The 15,766-nt window shown below is 37.2% G+C and overlaps 1 protein-coding gene across 1 annotated transcript in view; it reads left to right on the plus strand.

The window, feature by feature from the left end:
* LOC126236010 (ryanodine receptor) overlaps positions 1 to 15,766 on the plus strand; it is a 702,826-nt gene that overhangs the window by 476,423 nt on the left and 210,637 nt on the right. Inside the window, exons 54-56 of the mRNA XM_049945018.1 lie at positions 3,184 to 3,404; positions 5,712 to 5,802; positions 9,837 to 9,977. Of these exons, the coding sequence (XP_049800975.1) occupies positions 3,184 to 3,404; positions 5,712 to 5,802; positions 9,837 to 9,977 (453 nt within the window). The remainder of the gene's footprint in view (positions 1 to 3,183; positions 3,405 to 5,711; positions 5,803 to 9,836; positions 9,978 to 15,766) is intronic.

Genomic DNA, 15,766 nt, shown 5'->3' on the forward strand with positions numbered 1-15,766 from the left:
TTTTTTTTTTTTTTTCTTTTTTCAGATATGTAATAATTCTTTGTGGTTTTTATCAAATAACTGCATCATTTATAGTAACCAATTGCAGTGAGTACTGCATGTTTCAGTATTTTTCCAAATTAATCCATATCTTATTAATTATCTATAGAATGAAAAGCCAAAGACATCTAATAATGTAAAGTTCTGAGATTTCCAGATAGTGTGTTTGTCAAAATGGTGTAATATTTCAATGAGTATCACCACCGTCATCTTCTGTTGACGAATTTGAATGAGGTTTGGATTTTCTTTGCTGGGCAGTGTTGAGGGGTGGTCTACCTTCTCTCCTTTATTGTATTGTCCCAAAATCCAGTAGCCCTGCCCAGTGCTCTGCTCTATTCAAAATCAAACATATGGTGCTTGTCCAAGCTGCATAAAGCAACTGCTGATTTATCCTTTTGTCTGAGGCCATATGTTTCATTTGAATGGTACAGAGTTCTGTGCAGGGTGCATTTGTATTGTAAAATACATAATTACAAATTGTTGATCCCAGAAGAGAGACCAACCACATGTATCTTAACTGTGTGGAATAATAATAATAATAAACTGTCATAAAAAATAAAATGAATAAACACTGGTTTAAAACTATTTGTGGGTTTCAGAATACATGGCTAGTTTCACATGTTGAGGCCAAGCAATACATTAGTGCATTGTAAGATAAATAATGTTCATAACTAACTACCATTTTGAGTTAAATAAATCAATATTTATTGATTCCTTTTTAAGCAGATCAAATGCAATAACAGCATTAAAGCATTTAATTTGAAAGTTCACAGCAGTATACTACATTAACTAATGAATAGTTCCAGTAAACTACTGAAAATTGTTCTAACTTCAATTGTGTGTGTTTAAATTTAGAGTTCATTTCTGGCTAACCATTACAAATCACAAGTCCTAAGTGCTTACAAACCTGCAACATGATATAACAAAGGAAGTCACCAAAATTAGAAGCAGTGATGACCCTTAAAGCAAAAGCAGAGACTGCCAACTGTGATTTGCTTGGAACTCGATACTGGTCACAATACACTGTGAGCTTCCCCAGCCGAGCGGCTTCCAGGTGGCACATGGGGTGAAGCCAAATTGACCATGCCAGGACTCGGGCACAGCTATTTTCTACCTCCCACTCCTCCCCATCCCTCTGACCCTAGAGTCAGTGGGAAGGGTCAGACTACCGCCCAGCACCAGCTACATAAAAACAATACTGACAGACACCGATTTGACATTTTTCCAGGATGCAATTGGAGTGGTACTTACAGAAACATTGCACCATAGTATAAAACTCATCTGTTTGGAAATCTGAGAACTTTTGACTATTTCGACTCGCTGGGAAACACAAGGTCATGCCAAGTAGATTTATATTACTATGTAGTGGGAATACATGCTATTTCATTGTCTTTTTTATAAAAATAAAATCTCTCCTGCAGTTAGACTAATGACACTTGCATTCACCACTTTGCATGCTTTATCTGTAAAATATACTGTTTTGATATAATTGTTATTAGATGTTTTTGCTGTGAACACATTTTAGTCACATTTTTGTGGTAATATGGCAAAAATTTTATTCTTAGTAGGATAATCTGTAACAACAACAAAAAATTAACTCACAAAAAGAGTATAAAGATATAAAACCCTTAGAACCAAATATAATTTTCAAGAACTGAGCAGAGAACAAATTTACTTAGTCATTTTCCCAACTTTCTGCACTTGCTGTTTTCTTCATTTTCTTCTCAGTTGATGAATATTCTGAATTCTAAAAATCTATCAGTTTTTTTGTGTTTACTTTAGCTTTAGTAACTCTTGTTGCTGTACAGAGTACAGTCATTATGTAAATTCAGTGCTGGTAATTGGACTGAGTTAGGTAACACAATGATTAAGTCACTGGGCTCACATTTTGGAGATAAAAAAATATTCATCTTACTTTTCACTTCATTGCTGTGTCTACTATCTACATCCTCATCTATACTCTGCAAACCACTGTGAAGTACATGGAAGAGGGTATATCCTGTTGTACCATTAATAACGCTTTCTCCCATTTCATTCACGTATGTATTGCGGGAAGAATGATTCCTTAAATGCCTGTGTGCATGCTGTAATTAGTCTTATACTGTCTTCGTGACCCCTATGGGAACAATACATAGATGGTTGTAATGTATTCCTAGATTCATCACTTAATGCTTGTTCTAGAAACTTTCTACATAAGTTTTCATGGGATAATTGGTATCTATATTCAAGAGTATGGCAGTTCAGTTTCTTCAGCATCTCTATGATACTCTCCCATGGGTGGAACAAACCTGTAACCATTCATGCTATCCTTCTTTGTATCTGTTCAATATGGCCTTAGTCCTATTTGGTATGGTTTCCACATACTTGAGTGGTATTTTTGGATGGGTCACACAAATATTTTGTGTGCAGTTTCCTAGTATTCTATCAATGAATTGCAGTCTGCCAGCTGCTTTACCTATGACTGAGCTTATATGATTATTCCATTTCACAATCCTACAATGTGTTACGCCCAGGTACTTGTATTAGTTGACCAATTCCAACTATGACTTGTAGATATTTCTTACTGAAAATAACTGGAGAAATAAGCTTTACACATCCAGCCAAAGATGTTGAGTGCACTCGAGTGATGTGAAGAAAGACATACAACAAAAGCATGAAATGGTGACTGATCAGAAGCTGAATGTATAAAATTGCCATACTTTATTAACCACTCTTCTCCCTTGCTGAGCAGTCAGTGTGTCTGGCTGCCATGCAGAGGACCCAGGTTTAGTTCTGAACATTAACTGGAGAAATGTAACAGGGTGCACTAAACAATTGAGCAGGAGGAGCTGATCCCATGCCCCTCCTTCCTGCTTCCAAATGATGCCATATGGCAGAGAATGACACAGCTACCAGTTACCACAGGTGGACCTCTCGACATCATTGCATAGTTACTTTTTCCATACTTATTTCTTGTAATTGTTCAGAGTTGTGATTATTTATAGTTTATCTTAGCAACCATTTTAAAGGCACTTTATCATAAAACTGAATTAGTGTTAATCTAGTATATGCCTGGCAAGAGAGAGAGAGTACACTTTCTTAACTGTCAGTGAATGTAATAGTGAAGCTACATTTTTTTTATTTTTTTTTTTCTTTTCTTTTCAGAATGACGGATATGAATCAGACATGGCCTTAGCAATGAATCGTTACATAGGAAATTCTATTTTGCCACTTCTCATCAAACATTCTAAATTTTATAATGAGGCTGATAACTATGCAAACCTTCTGGATGCAACATTGCATACTGTGTATCGTCTTTCCAAGAATAGGATGCTCACCAAAGGCCAAAGGGAAGCTGTGTCTGACTTCTTGGTCGCTCTTACCAGGTTTGTCAAAAAGGAACAATACATAGCTTTAAATTCATAGATCATAAGTTGTTTTATTGGCATTTTGTTTGTGTAAATGGACATTAAATAAATACTAAAGCCATGATACTCATTGTTAATAGTGACTAATCTGGGTGATATGTATGTTTACTATTTAAATTATCAGTTGTACAAGCCATTGTACTGATTTGATCTACGGGACAAATAATAAATAAATAAATAAATAAATAAAATTACTTTCATTTTTACTACGAAAGATTCAGATAATGACTGTCTCACAAGCAAGACCAAATTGGGAGTAGTAGAGGAAGAAACCACTTTAGCTCCAATTTTCCTATTAGGGTCTTGTGTGTACAGTTGAAGGATTGATTGATTAGTTCATTGATGGAACAATTTACATAAAATAAAAAAAAATTCTCATGTTTTTTCCAACATGATTTTTGGAGAAAGTGACAACAGATGTATTTCTAATACTTAGTGTTACAAAATCTGATGCGCTGAGTTAATGTTAAAATAGTAGCTTGTAGTATTTACATATTGTTGCGTTGTTAGAGTGGTGCCCATTGGATTTACTGGAAAGGTTTTGGAAGCCTTTTCAATACTTCCACCAATTCAGAAACCAAATGCTAAATGAAAACAGCAAGCCTTTCCATTTTTGGAAGAACTCTACAGTAGTAGCCTCAGCAGCCAGAGACTGTGGACATGTGCGTGTGAGAGAGAGATAGTTGCATTTGTGTGAGTGTGTGTGCATGTATGTTGTCTAATTCCGATGCATGCCTTTTTGGCCGAAAGTTTACTTTTTTGCCAGTCTTTTTGTTGTATCCATCTGTGACTCAACATCTCCACTATATGGCACGTAGCAGTCTATCCTTTTCATAACACTGCCTGTAAAGTAGTTTATGACTGATGATTATGTATTTCTAGTTTCATGGAGTTTCAACCATGAAAAATGTAGCTTGTTGTCATGGCAGCCATCAAAAGGCTGCTTTAAGTTAGGAGAGCATCTATATCTTTTTACATGGAATGCCATATTTTAAATATGTCTGCTTGTGTCTGTATATGTGTGGATGGATATGTGTGTGTGTGCGAGTGTATACCCGTCCTTTTTTTCCCCTAAGGTAAGTCTTTCTGCTCCCGGGATTGGAATGACTCCTTACCCTCGCCCTTAAAACCCACATCCTTTCGTCTTTCCCTCTCCTTCCCTCTTTCCTGATGAGGCAACAGTTTGTTGCGAAAGCTTGAATTTTGTGTGTATGTTTGTGTTCGTTTGTGTGTCTGTCGACCTGCCAGCACTTTCATTTGGTAAGTCACATCATCTTTGTTTTTAGATATATATATAATGATATGGTTATAATAGAGGGAAACATTCCATGTAGGAAAAATATATCTAAAAACAAAGATGATGTGACTTACCAAATGAAAGCACTGGCAGGTCAACAGACACACAAACAAACACAAACATACACACAAAATTCAGGCAACAGTTTGTTGCGAAAGCTTGAATTTTGTGTGTATGTTTGTGTTTGTTTGTGTGTCTGTCGACCTGCCAGCGCTTTCATTTGGTAAGTCACATCATCTTTGTTTTTATATGTGTGTGTGTGTGTGTGTGTGTGTGTGTGTGTGCGCGAATTTTGCCAAAAAGCCCTACATCTTTAGTCAGTTGTTATGCGTATACATAAATCATTCACACACGCAGTTACTGGCCAGTTGCATTTTATATTTTCTTTTAATCAGTAAGTAGAATGAAGGTGACTACTGCAGTGCCTGACCTATGTACATAACATATCTGGGCTTGTAATTCAAAAAATGGCTCAAAATAAAATATGTTACATCCTGTCATCATTATTTGCTGATTGGCACTGTTAGTAATAGTTATAGCCATATACATGGTGTGATCCAAATTGTATAATAAAGTTATATAAAAATGCTGTGTGAACTCAGACCTCTGTTAGCCCTTAGAGCTTTTTCTGTCAGCATTTTTCTGTGTTGAGGTAAATTATTTATCTTTGTCTGAAATAGTGCTGTGTATTTTGCTGTAAAGCTGTTCATTTTTTTTGGTGGGAGAGGGGCTGTTTTCTGAAGATCCTCATTTCCTTAAAAACTCTTGACTCCAATGAGCCTGCAGTTTTCTGTATGCCTCAGGCCTGCAGAGATGAAGAATAAAAATAACATAATTTGTTGATAAATATCTGATAATTCTGCAATATTTTTTTATCACAAAAATGTAGAAAAATACATTACTAACTAACTATGCTTTTATATTTCTAGAATGTTACATTATTTGATAATTTGTATTTTTGCTTCTAGCCAAATGCAGCCAAGCATGCTCTTGAAACTACTGAGAAAGTTGACAGTTGATGTGTCAAGATTGTCTGAATACACCACAGTAGCATTAAGGGTAAGTATTTTTAATTTGTGAAGGCAGTTTTTAGTGCTGCAGAATGTATTTTTTTAAATTTTGACACCATCAGAAGCTGTGTCATAACAAGCAACAGTTGAAAGACCCTTCAAAATTGTGCACTCTTTAACTGTACAGTCTTGAGTGGCATAACACTGATAAATTCAAACTGTGATTGCCAGATGTAATTTCATGGTCCTATATGACTGTACTGGGCAGCCTCTAGTTTGCTGATTGCTAAACAGCAATTTTATAGTTCTGAAAAATTTTATCACCCATACTCACCCATAGCCTGAATATACAGTGTGGCTTTAATTAAACTTTTCCTACTTGAACCAATGTAGTTGTACCCAACTTTATAGTAATGATGTTCAGACTGTCTGCTGCAGGATTTCCATTGTTAGTAGCGTTAATGTCATGACTTGCCATTAGGTGCCAGTACTGATGTGGTGACTTAGGGTTGAAACCCAAGTATCAGTGTGCATTATAATTGCAAACAGTCAACATAGGTCTGGACAAAGTGAGCAGGGCTTCACTCATAAAGCTATTTTAACAGGACAACAATGATAGTGCTGCTCCTCTTCATGAATATCATTGCATCAAAGGAATGTGGAGAGGTCCTCTTTCTGCACAAGCATTGAAGAACATAATTCAAAGTTCAAATTAACTGGTAGATTGCTCCTGGGAGAGGCCACAAAATGTTGAAGAAGTTATTGTTGCCATGACTGAGACTGCTGGACCTAATGCGTGAACTTCAAGCTGTGCAAGAGCTGTGTCATGACAGTGTAACATTCCGTGATCCACCATTCAAAAAGTGTTGCGAACAATTGTGAAATGGTATCTGTACATATTTCACATTACTCACCAATTTTTGCCACATGACACAAATATTTGAGTAAACTTTGCTCTTACATTTCTTGCAAGGCTTGAAGTTGATGACATGTGGCTTTGGAAATTTTTATGGAGAGATAAAGCACACTTCATGCTCACTGTGGAAGTGAACGCTCACAGCTGTCAGCTTTGGGGATCATCACCACCAATGAATGTTTAAGAAGTTCCCCTACATACTGAATGTGTCAGTGTACGGTGTGGCTTCATGACACGATTCATAATTTGCCCATTTTTCTTTGAGGAACTTGGTCCCCAAGGACCAGGGATATGCAGTGTGAATGGCACACGTTACTGTGTACTGCTTCACCAACATGTGATACGTGCTCTATGGGACAGAGGTGCTTTGGACTCAACTGTTATGATATGTGGTGGAGCTCCACCTCACATTGCTCATAAGTTCATTCAGTTTCTCAGTAACACATTTGGAAATTAAAATTTGTTTCTTTCATGTTCCCCCCCCCCCCCCCCCCCCTTCCTCGTATGCATGTCCATGCAAATTTTCCCACAAAGTTTCATTGTACTTTGATCATCAGGTTTTCATGAGGGGGGGGGGGGGTCTCTCAAATAACGAAAGATTGATGATAATCACCCTGTACAATGTACGTTGTTTTAAATCAGTTAAATGAAATGTAATTTTATTAAGCAATAGCCATTTTGAAAGAAAATGAGGCAGCATTTACATAACAGTTGTTGTTTCACCAGTTCATCTTTGCCTAAACTTTTATTTCTATTTTTTGCTTTGTCGTGGCAACTGGAGCTGCTGTCAGTTTTGGTCTCATTTGTTACCAAAATATACTATGTATTAGAGAAAGTTTTTAAAAGAACTGCCTGAATCATACTTTATTTTCCCACACCAAATGCTATACTGTGCTTTGGCAAATCAACATCATCAGAGTGTGGCATAAATTTATTTATTTTTGTCGGAACCTGAAGGTGGCAATTTGTTGAAACATATTGTAACAAATGATGTGCAAAAATAAAATGTGATCCAGACAATTATTTCACTGTATAAGCATGCACTCCTTCTTTACCAGTTATTTCTTTGTGCATATTTTATTTTCATTGTGTTCTTGCCACATAATGAAGAAATAACATTTTGCTTGACACCTTGCTCATTTCCCCGTGAATGTATTTCTTTTTGCTGCAGTTGTTGGCATAATTTGCTTACTCTTCCTCTCCTGTATACATTTCTCATTATTTTTCACCATATATTTCTTGATGTGTGCAAATTTTTCTTTCTCTCTCTCTCTCTCTCTCTCTCTCTCTCTCTCTATTTTTTTTATTTTTATTTATTTATTTAAGCTATCTTCGCATCAGCTTCAGCTTGTCCCCTGCTGTCTGTGCCACATTTAAATGTTATTCCATTGTTAAATTTTTTACCATCTTCTGCATTGTTGTTCTTGTTGTTGTATTTATTGGTCCTGTTGTCTACAAAGCAGCTTATGCATAAGACATTGGAAGAGTCAAGTTATAAATATACAGCTGAAAGTCATTTGTAGGCATACATATTTAAGGTTACAATAATACACTTTATACATAAGTATTTATATAACACACTTCATAAATTTAAACGTTCTTCAACGGAGTAAAAGCAGTGATGCTCTAAATATGATTTCAGAGATTTTCCGAAGGTATTGAATCAGTAAAAGCTTTTATGTTTTCAGGAAGTTTGTTATTAAGAAAATATAGAAACTTTAAAAATGTGGTGCTTGAGAAGAATGCTGAAGATTAGATGGGTAGATCACATAACTAGTGAGGAGGTACTGAATAGAATTGGGTAGAAGAGGAATTTGTGGCACAACCTGACTAAAAGAATGTATTGGTTGGCAGGACGCGTTCTGAGGCATCAAGGCATCACGAATTTAGTATTAATGTAATGTAATGTAAAAATGTAGTAGAGTGGAGAGCTGCATCGAACCAGTCTCTGGACTGAAGACCACAACAACATCTAGCAAATTAAATTAGTAATAAAGTTCATGTCATACCTAAGTTTTCATTAATTATTATAAATGTGTGCAGAAGTAAGTCTGTTGTAAAATAACAAGTATTCTCAAATTGTAATTTACCGTGAACCTGTAATTGTAAATGTGTACTGATGTATCCAATGTCACTCTAAATAGTGATTAAAGGATGACTGAATGAATAAATTAATAACTAAATAAATAAACTACCATCTTTGGGAATGAATTATTTCTGAAGGATCCATCTGCTGTGCTCTCTCTAGTAGTGTTGTACTATAAATCACTCCAGATCGATATATGCAGATATCAATGCTTATGTCTGTTTCCAGTGAATGATCACCAAATTGTTTATCTAAGAAATAATGAGTCTTACCACCTGTTTATGTGAATACATTGTGTTCATTTACATTGAGAATCAACTGCTTGTCCACGTACCAAGTTCTGCTCCACTTCAGGTGTTGTTGCATTTCTGTACAATTTTCTGGAGTTGTAACGTCCTTGTATGCAACAGCATCACATGTCATTAGCATTTAGTAAATTCTAAATGTATCCACTGGGCCATTTATATGTATCATGAACAGTAACAGTCTTACAACACTATTTTAGGATAAACCTACATTTACTATCGCCTCTAATGATTTCCCAATTGAAAACCATATTTTGTATCAAATACCCTGTGGAAGTCACAGAGGAAGGAGAGCAATATTACCTACTGCCTTTGGGTGTAATGAAGAAACAGCAAGTGAATTCAGATTCACATGACTGCAAAATGCATATTATCACTAAAGAAGAGTTTTTTAGTTCCCCAAACATCATAAAATGTGTCCCATTATACCAAAACAGATCAGGATCAGTGATATAGGCCTGTAGCATGTTCATTTGTCAGTGACCCTTTTGAGAAATGGAAATTACCTACGGCTTATTTTAATTACTTACATCACTTGTTGTTCTAACAACCTGTGGCAAAATGCTGCTAGAAGGGGAGCAAGCTCTCCCACTATGGAGCAGTTTTAGTCGGTTTTCAGTTTTTTGATGACTTATGTCTATATGTATATTTCAGCATTTGCATGACTATCTAAAAGAGTAGTCATAGTACAATTTTATCCTGTTGTGTTTCTAATTATATGTTTCTTTTCTTCAGCATGACATCATAGTAATTCATGTTTATGTGTTGTGTTTCAGCTTCTGATGTTACATTATGAGCGCTGTGCCAAGTACTATGGCACATCTTTTGGACAGGGCATGTATGGAGCATCAAGTGATGAAGAAAAACGGTTGACCATGATGCTATTTAGCAATATTTTTGACTCATTGTCTAAAATGGTAAGTAAAAAGAGCATTGTTGTAACCAGTGAAATTGCAAAATTTGTTTAATATTGAAGTATATAGAAATCTTTTTTTAGTAATGAACATAAATGTCTAGACTATGCAAAAATCATGACTTTCGTCACAAGAAACATTGGAAAAACTAGCATACCAAACACTCTGTGTGTTATGAACGCGTAACCACGCATCACTTCCAAATACACTTAAATATCAACATGCAAATATATATCATCTGGGATGCCAATTTTGTAAAAATATCTATCTATGAGTTTTTCTAAAATTACTTGAAACTTTGAAAATTTATATAAACTTAGTCATGCCACTTACATAGGGAAATTACTTGGTGAAATTTTTTAGGGAAGTAGAGCAAGCTTTGATTCATATAGTAGAAGGGTTTTAATCAAACCACTGCAAATGCTAGCGACAATTGTGGCAAAGATGACCCGGAGTGCCCTTGTTGTGTGTGTTGGTTTGAAAGTCCAAATTTGTTACAGCTGTGCAACGTAATTTTTGTATTGAGTACAGTAAAGAACCTCCCATTAAGCCTACCATCTATGAGTGACATAAGCATTTTGTTGAACAGGATGCTCCGTAAGCAATAAAAATCTTTGGGTTGACTGCCCTTGTCAGATACATTATAGAGAAAACGAGGCAAAGCTTTGTTAACAGTCCTATAAAATAGAGCCAGCTGGCTTCTTGTGAGTTGTGCATCCCACATGTGACTGTTTGGCATGTGTTAAGAAGACTTTTACATCTTGAACCACACAAATTAACAACAGTACAAGAAATAAATGATAGTGATAGGGTTGCTCACAAGGAGTTTTGTGGTGAAGTATATTACATTTATTAAATAAAACAAAGGTATCATTTGAAACGTTACGTTTAGTCATGAGCTGACTTCCCCCTTAAGCTGTACCATTAATAAGCACAACTCCAGGATTTAGGGCAGTGAAAATCCACAACAAAATTTTTGAACATGTTCATAGTAGCCCTGATGTTATTTGTTTTATACGTTAAACAAGAGCATAGTTTACTGCCATTTGTTTTTTCAAGATAAAACAGTCAGTGGAATAGTGTATGTGGTGGAAAGCTTTTCTTTGTGTCCACTGCCAAGGGGTGCTACAGACTACCAATGAAATGCACAAGTATCACAACAACAGATATATGAGTGTTGGGACTTATATAGTGGCAACTATTTATTCACCACTGATACAAAAGAGTTACATGTTTGCACCTGTTACTGTCCTTTGAAGTAGTCACCAGTGTTGCGAAGAATCCATTGCCAGTGATGTGGAAGGCATAGTATACCATTAGCAGAGCCTGTTCTGCTGATGGTGCAAATAGATTGGTCTACTGCCTGTCGAATCTCTTGAACAGTTCTGAAGCGAATGCCACAATGTGGTTCCTTCATCTTTGGAATCAAATCAAAGTCACAAGGACTTAAGTCGTATTACTGTTCGTTTTTGGGGCATCACCTGTGACCAGCTTTGTGAAAGAAGAGGCGACACTTTCTGTGCAACCCACCCATCAACCCATCATTATGCACGACAATGCGCGGGTGCATACAGCGCAAGCTGTGGCTGCTCATTTCAGTTGATGGTACTGGGAAGTACTGTACCATCCACCATACTCCCCGGACTTAAGTCCTTGTGACTTTGAACTGATCCTGAAAATGAAGGAACCACTTTGTGGCATTCGATTCAGAACTGTTAGAGAGATTGATCGGGCAGTAGACCACTCCATTCGCACCATTAACAGAACAGGCTCTGCTAATGGTATATTACGCTTTCCACATCGCTGGCAACGGGTTCTACACAACACTGGTGACTACTTTGAAGGACAGTAACAGGAGCAAAGAAGTAACTCTTTTGTGTCAGTTGTGAATAAATAGTTGCCACTATTTAAGTTCCAGCTCTTGTGTAAGAAATAGCACTCAAATACAGTGTCCATGAATGAATGTGCACATTACTAAGTACAAATAGAAATATCACTCGTAGGTGTTGCCTGGGATGCGCATACATGATTAAGTCCATGAGTCGTATTAGCAGCAGAGCAAGAGGGACCAAGGATGATCGACAGGAGGATCCAACTTGGCATGTAGGAGCATGCCCTTAATATGATGATGCTTCCAAGATGTTTGGCATCAGCAGATGTCAGAGGCATAGTTCAAATGGCTCTGAGCACTATGGGACTTAACATCTGAGGTCATCAGTCCCCTAGACTTAGGACTACTTAAACCTAACTAACCTAAGGGCATCACACACATCCATGCCCGAGGCAGTATTCGAACCTGCAACCGTAGCAGCAGCGCGGTTCCGGACTGAAGCGTCTAGAACTGCTTGGCCGCAGCAGCCAGCATCAGAGGCATGGCCCCTCCGATGGTAGCTGCCAGTGAGATGACTGCTTTTGGGATGTCGGTACTTCCAAGACGTCAGGCATTTGCAGCTGTTGGAGTTATGACTTGGTGACAATAGCTGCCAGTGGGCTGACAATGTTTCCGGCATGTCAGGCATTGGCGGATGTCAGAGGCAGTGCGTGATGACGATAGCTAGCAGAACAGTGATTCCTCAGGGATGTTGGTACTTCCGAGACCTCAGGCATCGGCAGTTGTCAGAAGCATGCTTCCATGACGTCAAGTGTTGGCAGATGTCGAAGGTGACGGCTCAACAATGATGGCTGCTGGTGGGATGACATGCAATGATGCATGGCACCTGAGAGCAGCAGACAGCAGTACAGCGTGGCACCTGAGAGCAGCAGATAGCAGTAACAGCGAAGCATCAGCAACAGCTGATCATTTTGCAGACTGCTGGAGTGGCCAGCATGAAACCTAGAGTGTTCACTGTCCACGGCATGGTCCAGTGGTGGCCTAAATACTCTATTGTCCAGTGAAGGGATACCTGCATGGCACTGAGTGGGCATGTGGTGTGGCATAAGAAAACTGTGCCCAAACTACAGTGCTCCCTACCTCAATAGGGTCACTGCCTATCAGTGAGGTTGGCTCTGTCAGACACAGTGGAGGCTGTGTAAAGCTACAGCATAAACAGCCTGAGCCATGCTCATAAACAGCTCGGTAAGTTATGTTGGTGTGAGCTGTTTAAGCGTGTCCTTCCCGAGAGGTGGCAACCCGTAATAACAAGCGTGGTGTGTACAGCAGTGTAATCTCTGGTGGATGCAATACTTTTTGATCCCACTGATTGACAAGGATGACCAAAAGTGTAGCAAACATTTCATGCAAGATGACACACTACCACACTTTCTCAGCAATGTCCGTAATTTCCTCAGTAATCACTTTACAGATAAATAGTTTGATTGAAGTGTGCTGATTACATGGCCTCCATGTTAACTGGAACCGACACCTCTTTATGTTATCTGGTGGTATTACCCAGTATGTACCACCCTCACCATCTTCTTTAGCAAATTTCAGAGTAATAATCTACATTTCACCTAAAAACGTTACACTTGGCATGCTGCAGTGAGTTTAGGGAGAAATCAACTTCAAATGGGATGTGTGCTGCATAAGCAGTGGAATTCATGTTCAACTTGTTTAGCTACAATATAAAAAAATTGATGTACTTTGCTGAAAATTACGCCAAAACCAGATCAGTAAGTCATCTGACTAAATCTATATGAACTTTCAAAGTTTTTAAGTCCTTTTAGGAACTGGAGCATAGTTTAACTTGTTTTGCTGATTTCCTTTGAATGTCACTGTGTAGGTATACAATGTTTTAGTGTATTTGATCTGTTTTTTCTTCTTTGTAATTTCTGGTTGTCACTTGGTCTTTTATTCCACTGTGTATACTTTTCCTGTTACCATTGTTAACTGCAAGTGTCCTGAGTCTGTTGTTTAACTGCCTGCACTTTTATTCAAGAAATAAAACTCGTTCATCATAAGCTGTGATAACTTGATTACAGTCTGTCCAACAGGTTATGGGCTCAGGAGAATGTATTTTGTTACCAGAGTAATGTTTTATTCTCTTTTCATCAAACAAGACTCTCACATGAATTCAGTTACATAAAGGGTTTTTCACTTGTAAAGTGCAAAAATCAGAAGATGAATTGAAAGAACTTTTCAGTATCCAGAAATTTGATAGGAGTAATTTTTAGTTATGGACATGTGAAATGGGAATTGTCTTTCTTGCTGATAGAAGTAAAGTAATGCTAGTTGAAGGCACAGATGCACAGAACTTGTGGGATGAACATTATGCACTTTTTATTTTGTCTGGTTTCAAATTTGAGTAGCTCAAAACTGTGATGTCTTGTACTACAGCAGATGGTATGTGGAACAGGCTTAAGACAATTCATGAATAGTGTTCTGCAATAAATAAAGTTACATTGAAAAACAGTTCTTTAATTATAAAATGTCACACTGTGATAATACAGCTCAACATATTAGTAAAGTTGAAGCATTAGCACAGTCTCTTACAGATGTTGGTGAAACACTGGAAGATAAAGAACAAATTTCCAAAGTTTTACATGGACTTCCAGCAAAATATGGTTCATTTGTTAAGGCTTGTGTGACAAAAGCAGCCAGACATTTGATAAGTTCAGTGGTTGTAAAGCAATTTAAGCATAAGTAATGTGAATAAGAAGAATGTTGATTGGTATTATCATCTCAAGAAAGATCATTTTAAGGCTGAATTCAACAAAAGACTAATTTGTCAAAAACCTAAGTGCAGAAATTAGAAACATTTTTGACCTTAATTGTTTTAATCTTTGGCTTACTGATCGTACTGCGTCAAAACAGAGAAAGAAATCTTTTTTCAGTGGAAAATGTCTCAAAGTTGAAAATCAGTGTTATGGAATGTAATTTTTTGTGGAAAATATTTAACAAGCAAATTATGCATCATCTGACTTAGCACTGTCATGGCACAAGAGGTTGGGACATGTGTAGATAATTTGAAGACAATGGCTGATTGTGGTTTGATTCCAAATTTAAAATCATATGCTTTAATCAAATTCTTCAGTGCATCATGTCATTATGGTACACAGCATAAGAAGGGATTTAAACCTTATTTACAAACTCAAGGCTGTGCTTCATTAGAAATTGTTCATGCTGATATATGTGGAAAAATGCCCGATACATCATTAGGTGGAGCTAACTGTTTTGTTGTTTTTAAAGATTACTGTACTTCACACAGACTTGTTTATTTTGCCAGGAAGAAAAGTTGTGTATCTCCTGTGTTCTTAGAATTTCAACATTTGATTGAAAGGCAAACAACTTAATGTTATTAGGACTGACAGTGGGATAAAGTTTGTTAATGAACAATTTCATAATCATTTCAAGAAGACTGTTATCATCTATGAAACCAGTTCACCATATGACCAGTGCAGAATGGTAAAGCTGAATGTAAAATCAGATCTATGGTGGAAAGTGCTCACACAATGCTACTTGATTCTGGCCCCAGAGACACTTTGGGCAGAAGCTATAATTAAAGCCTGCTAATCCTATAACAAAGAAAATAATTATTTCACAAGACATTGTCTTCAATGAAAATGCAACAGAGTATCTTGCACCAACTTAGGACCAACAATATTTCATATGAATACAAGTTCCCTACAGATGCAGTAGGAGATGAAGGTAAATAATCTGTTGAAAATGGAGATGAAGTTGTTCAAGACCAAAGATCATGTACTGTTTCTTTCCCCAATTCATTGGCTATTGGGTCATGCCCATTTAGCCATCTCAGTAGTAATATTAATTACAACAATACGAAAGTAAGGACAACACAGCATCCAGTCCCCAAGTGGAGAAAATCTGTGGCCCTGCTGGGAATTGAACCCGGCCT

This window comes from Schistocerca nitens, chromosome 2 (assembly GCF_023898315.1).
Source record: "Schistocerca nitens isolate TAMUIC-IGC-003100 chromosome 2, iqSchNite1.1, whole genome shotgun sequence".
NCBI lineage: Eukaryota > Metazoa > Arthropoda > Insecta > Orthoptera > Acrididae > Schistocerca > Schistocerca nitens.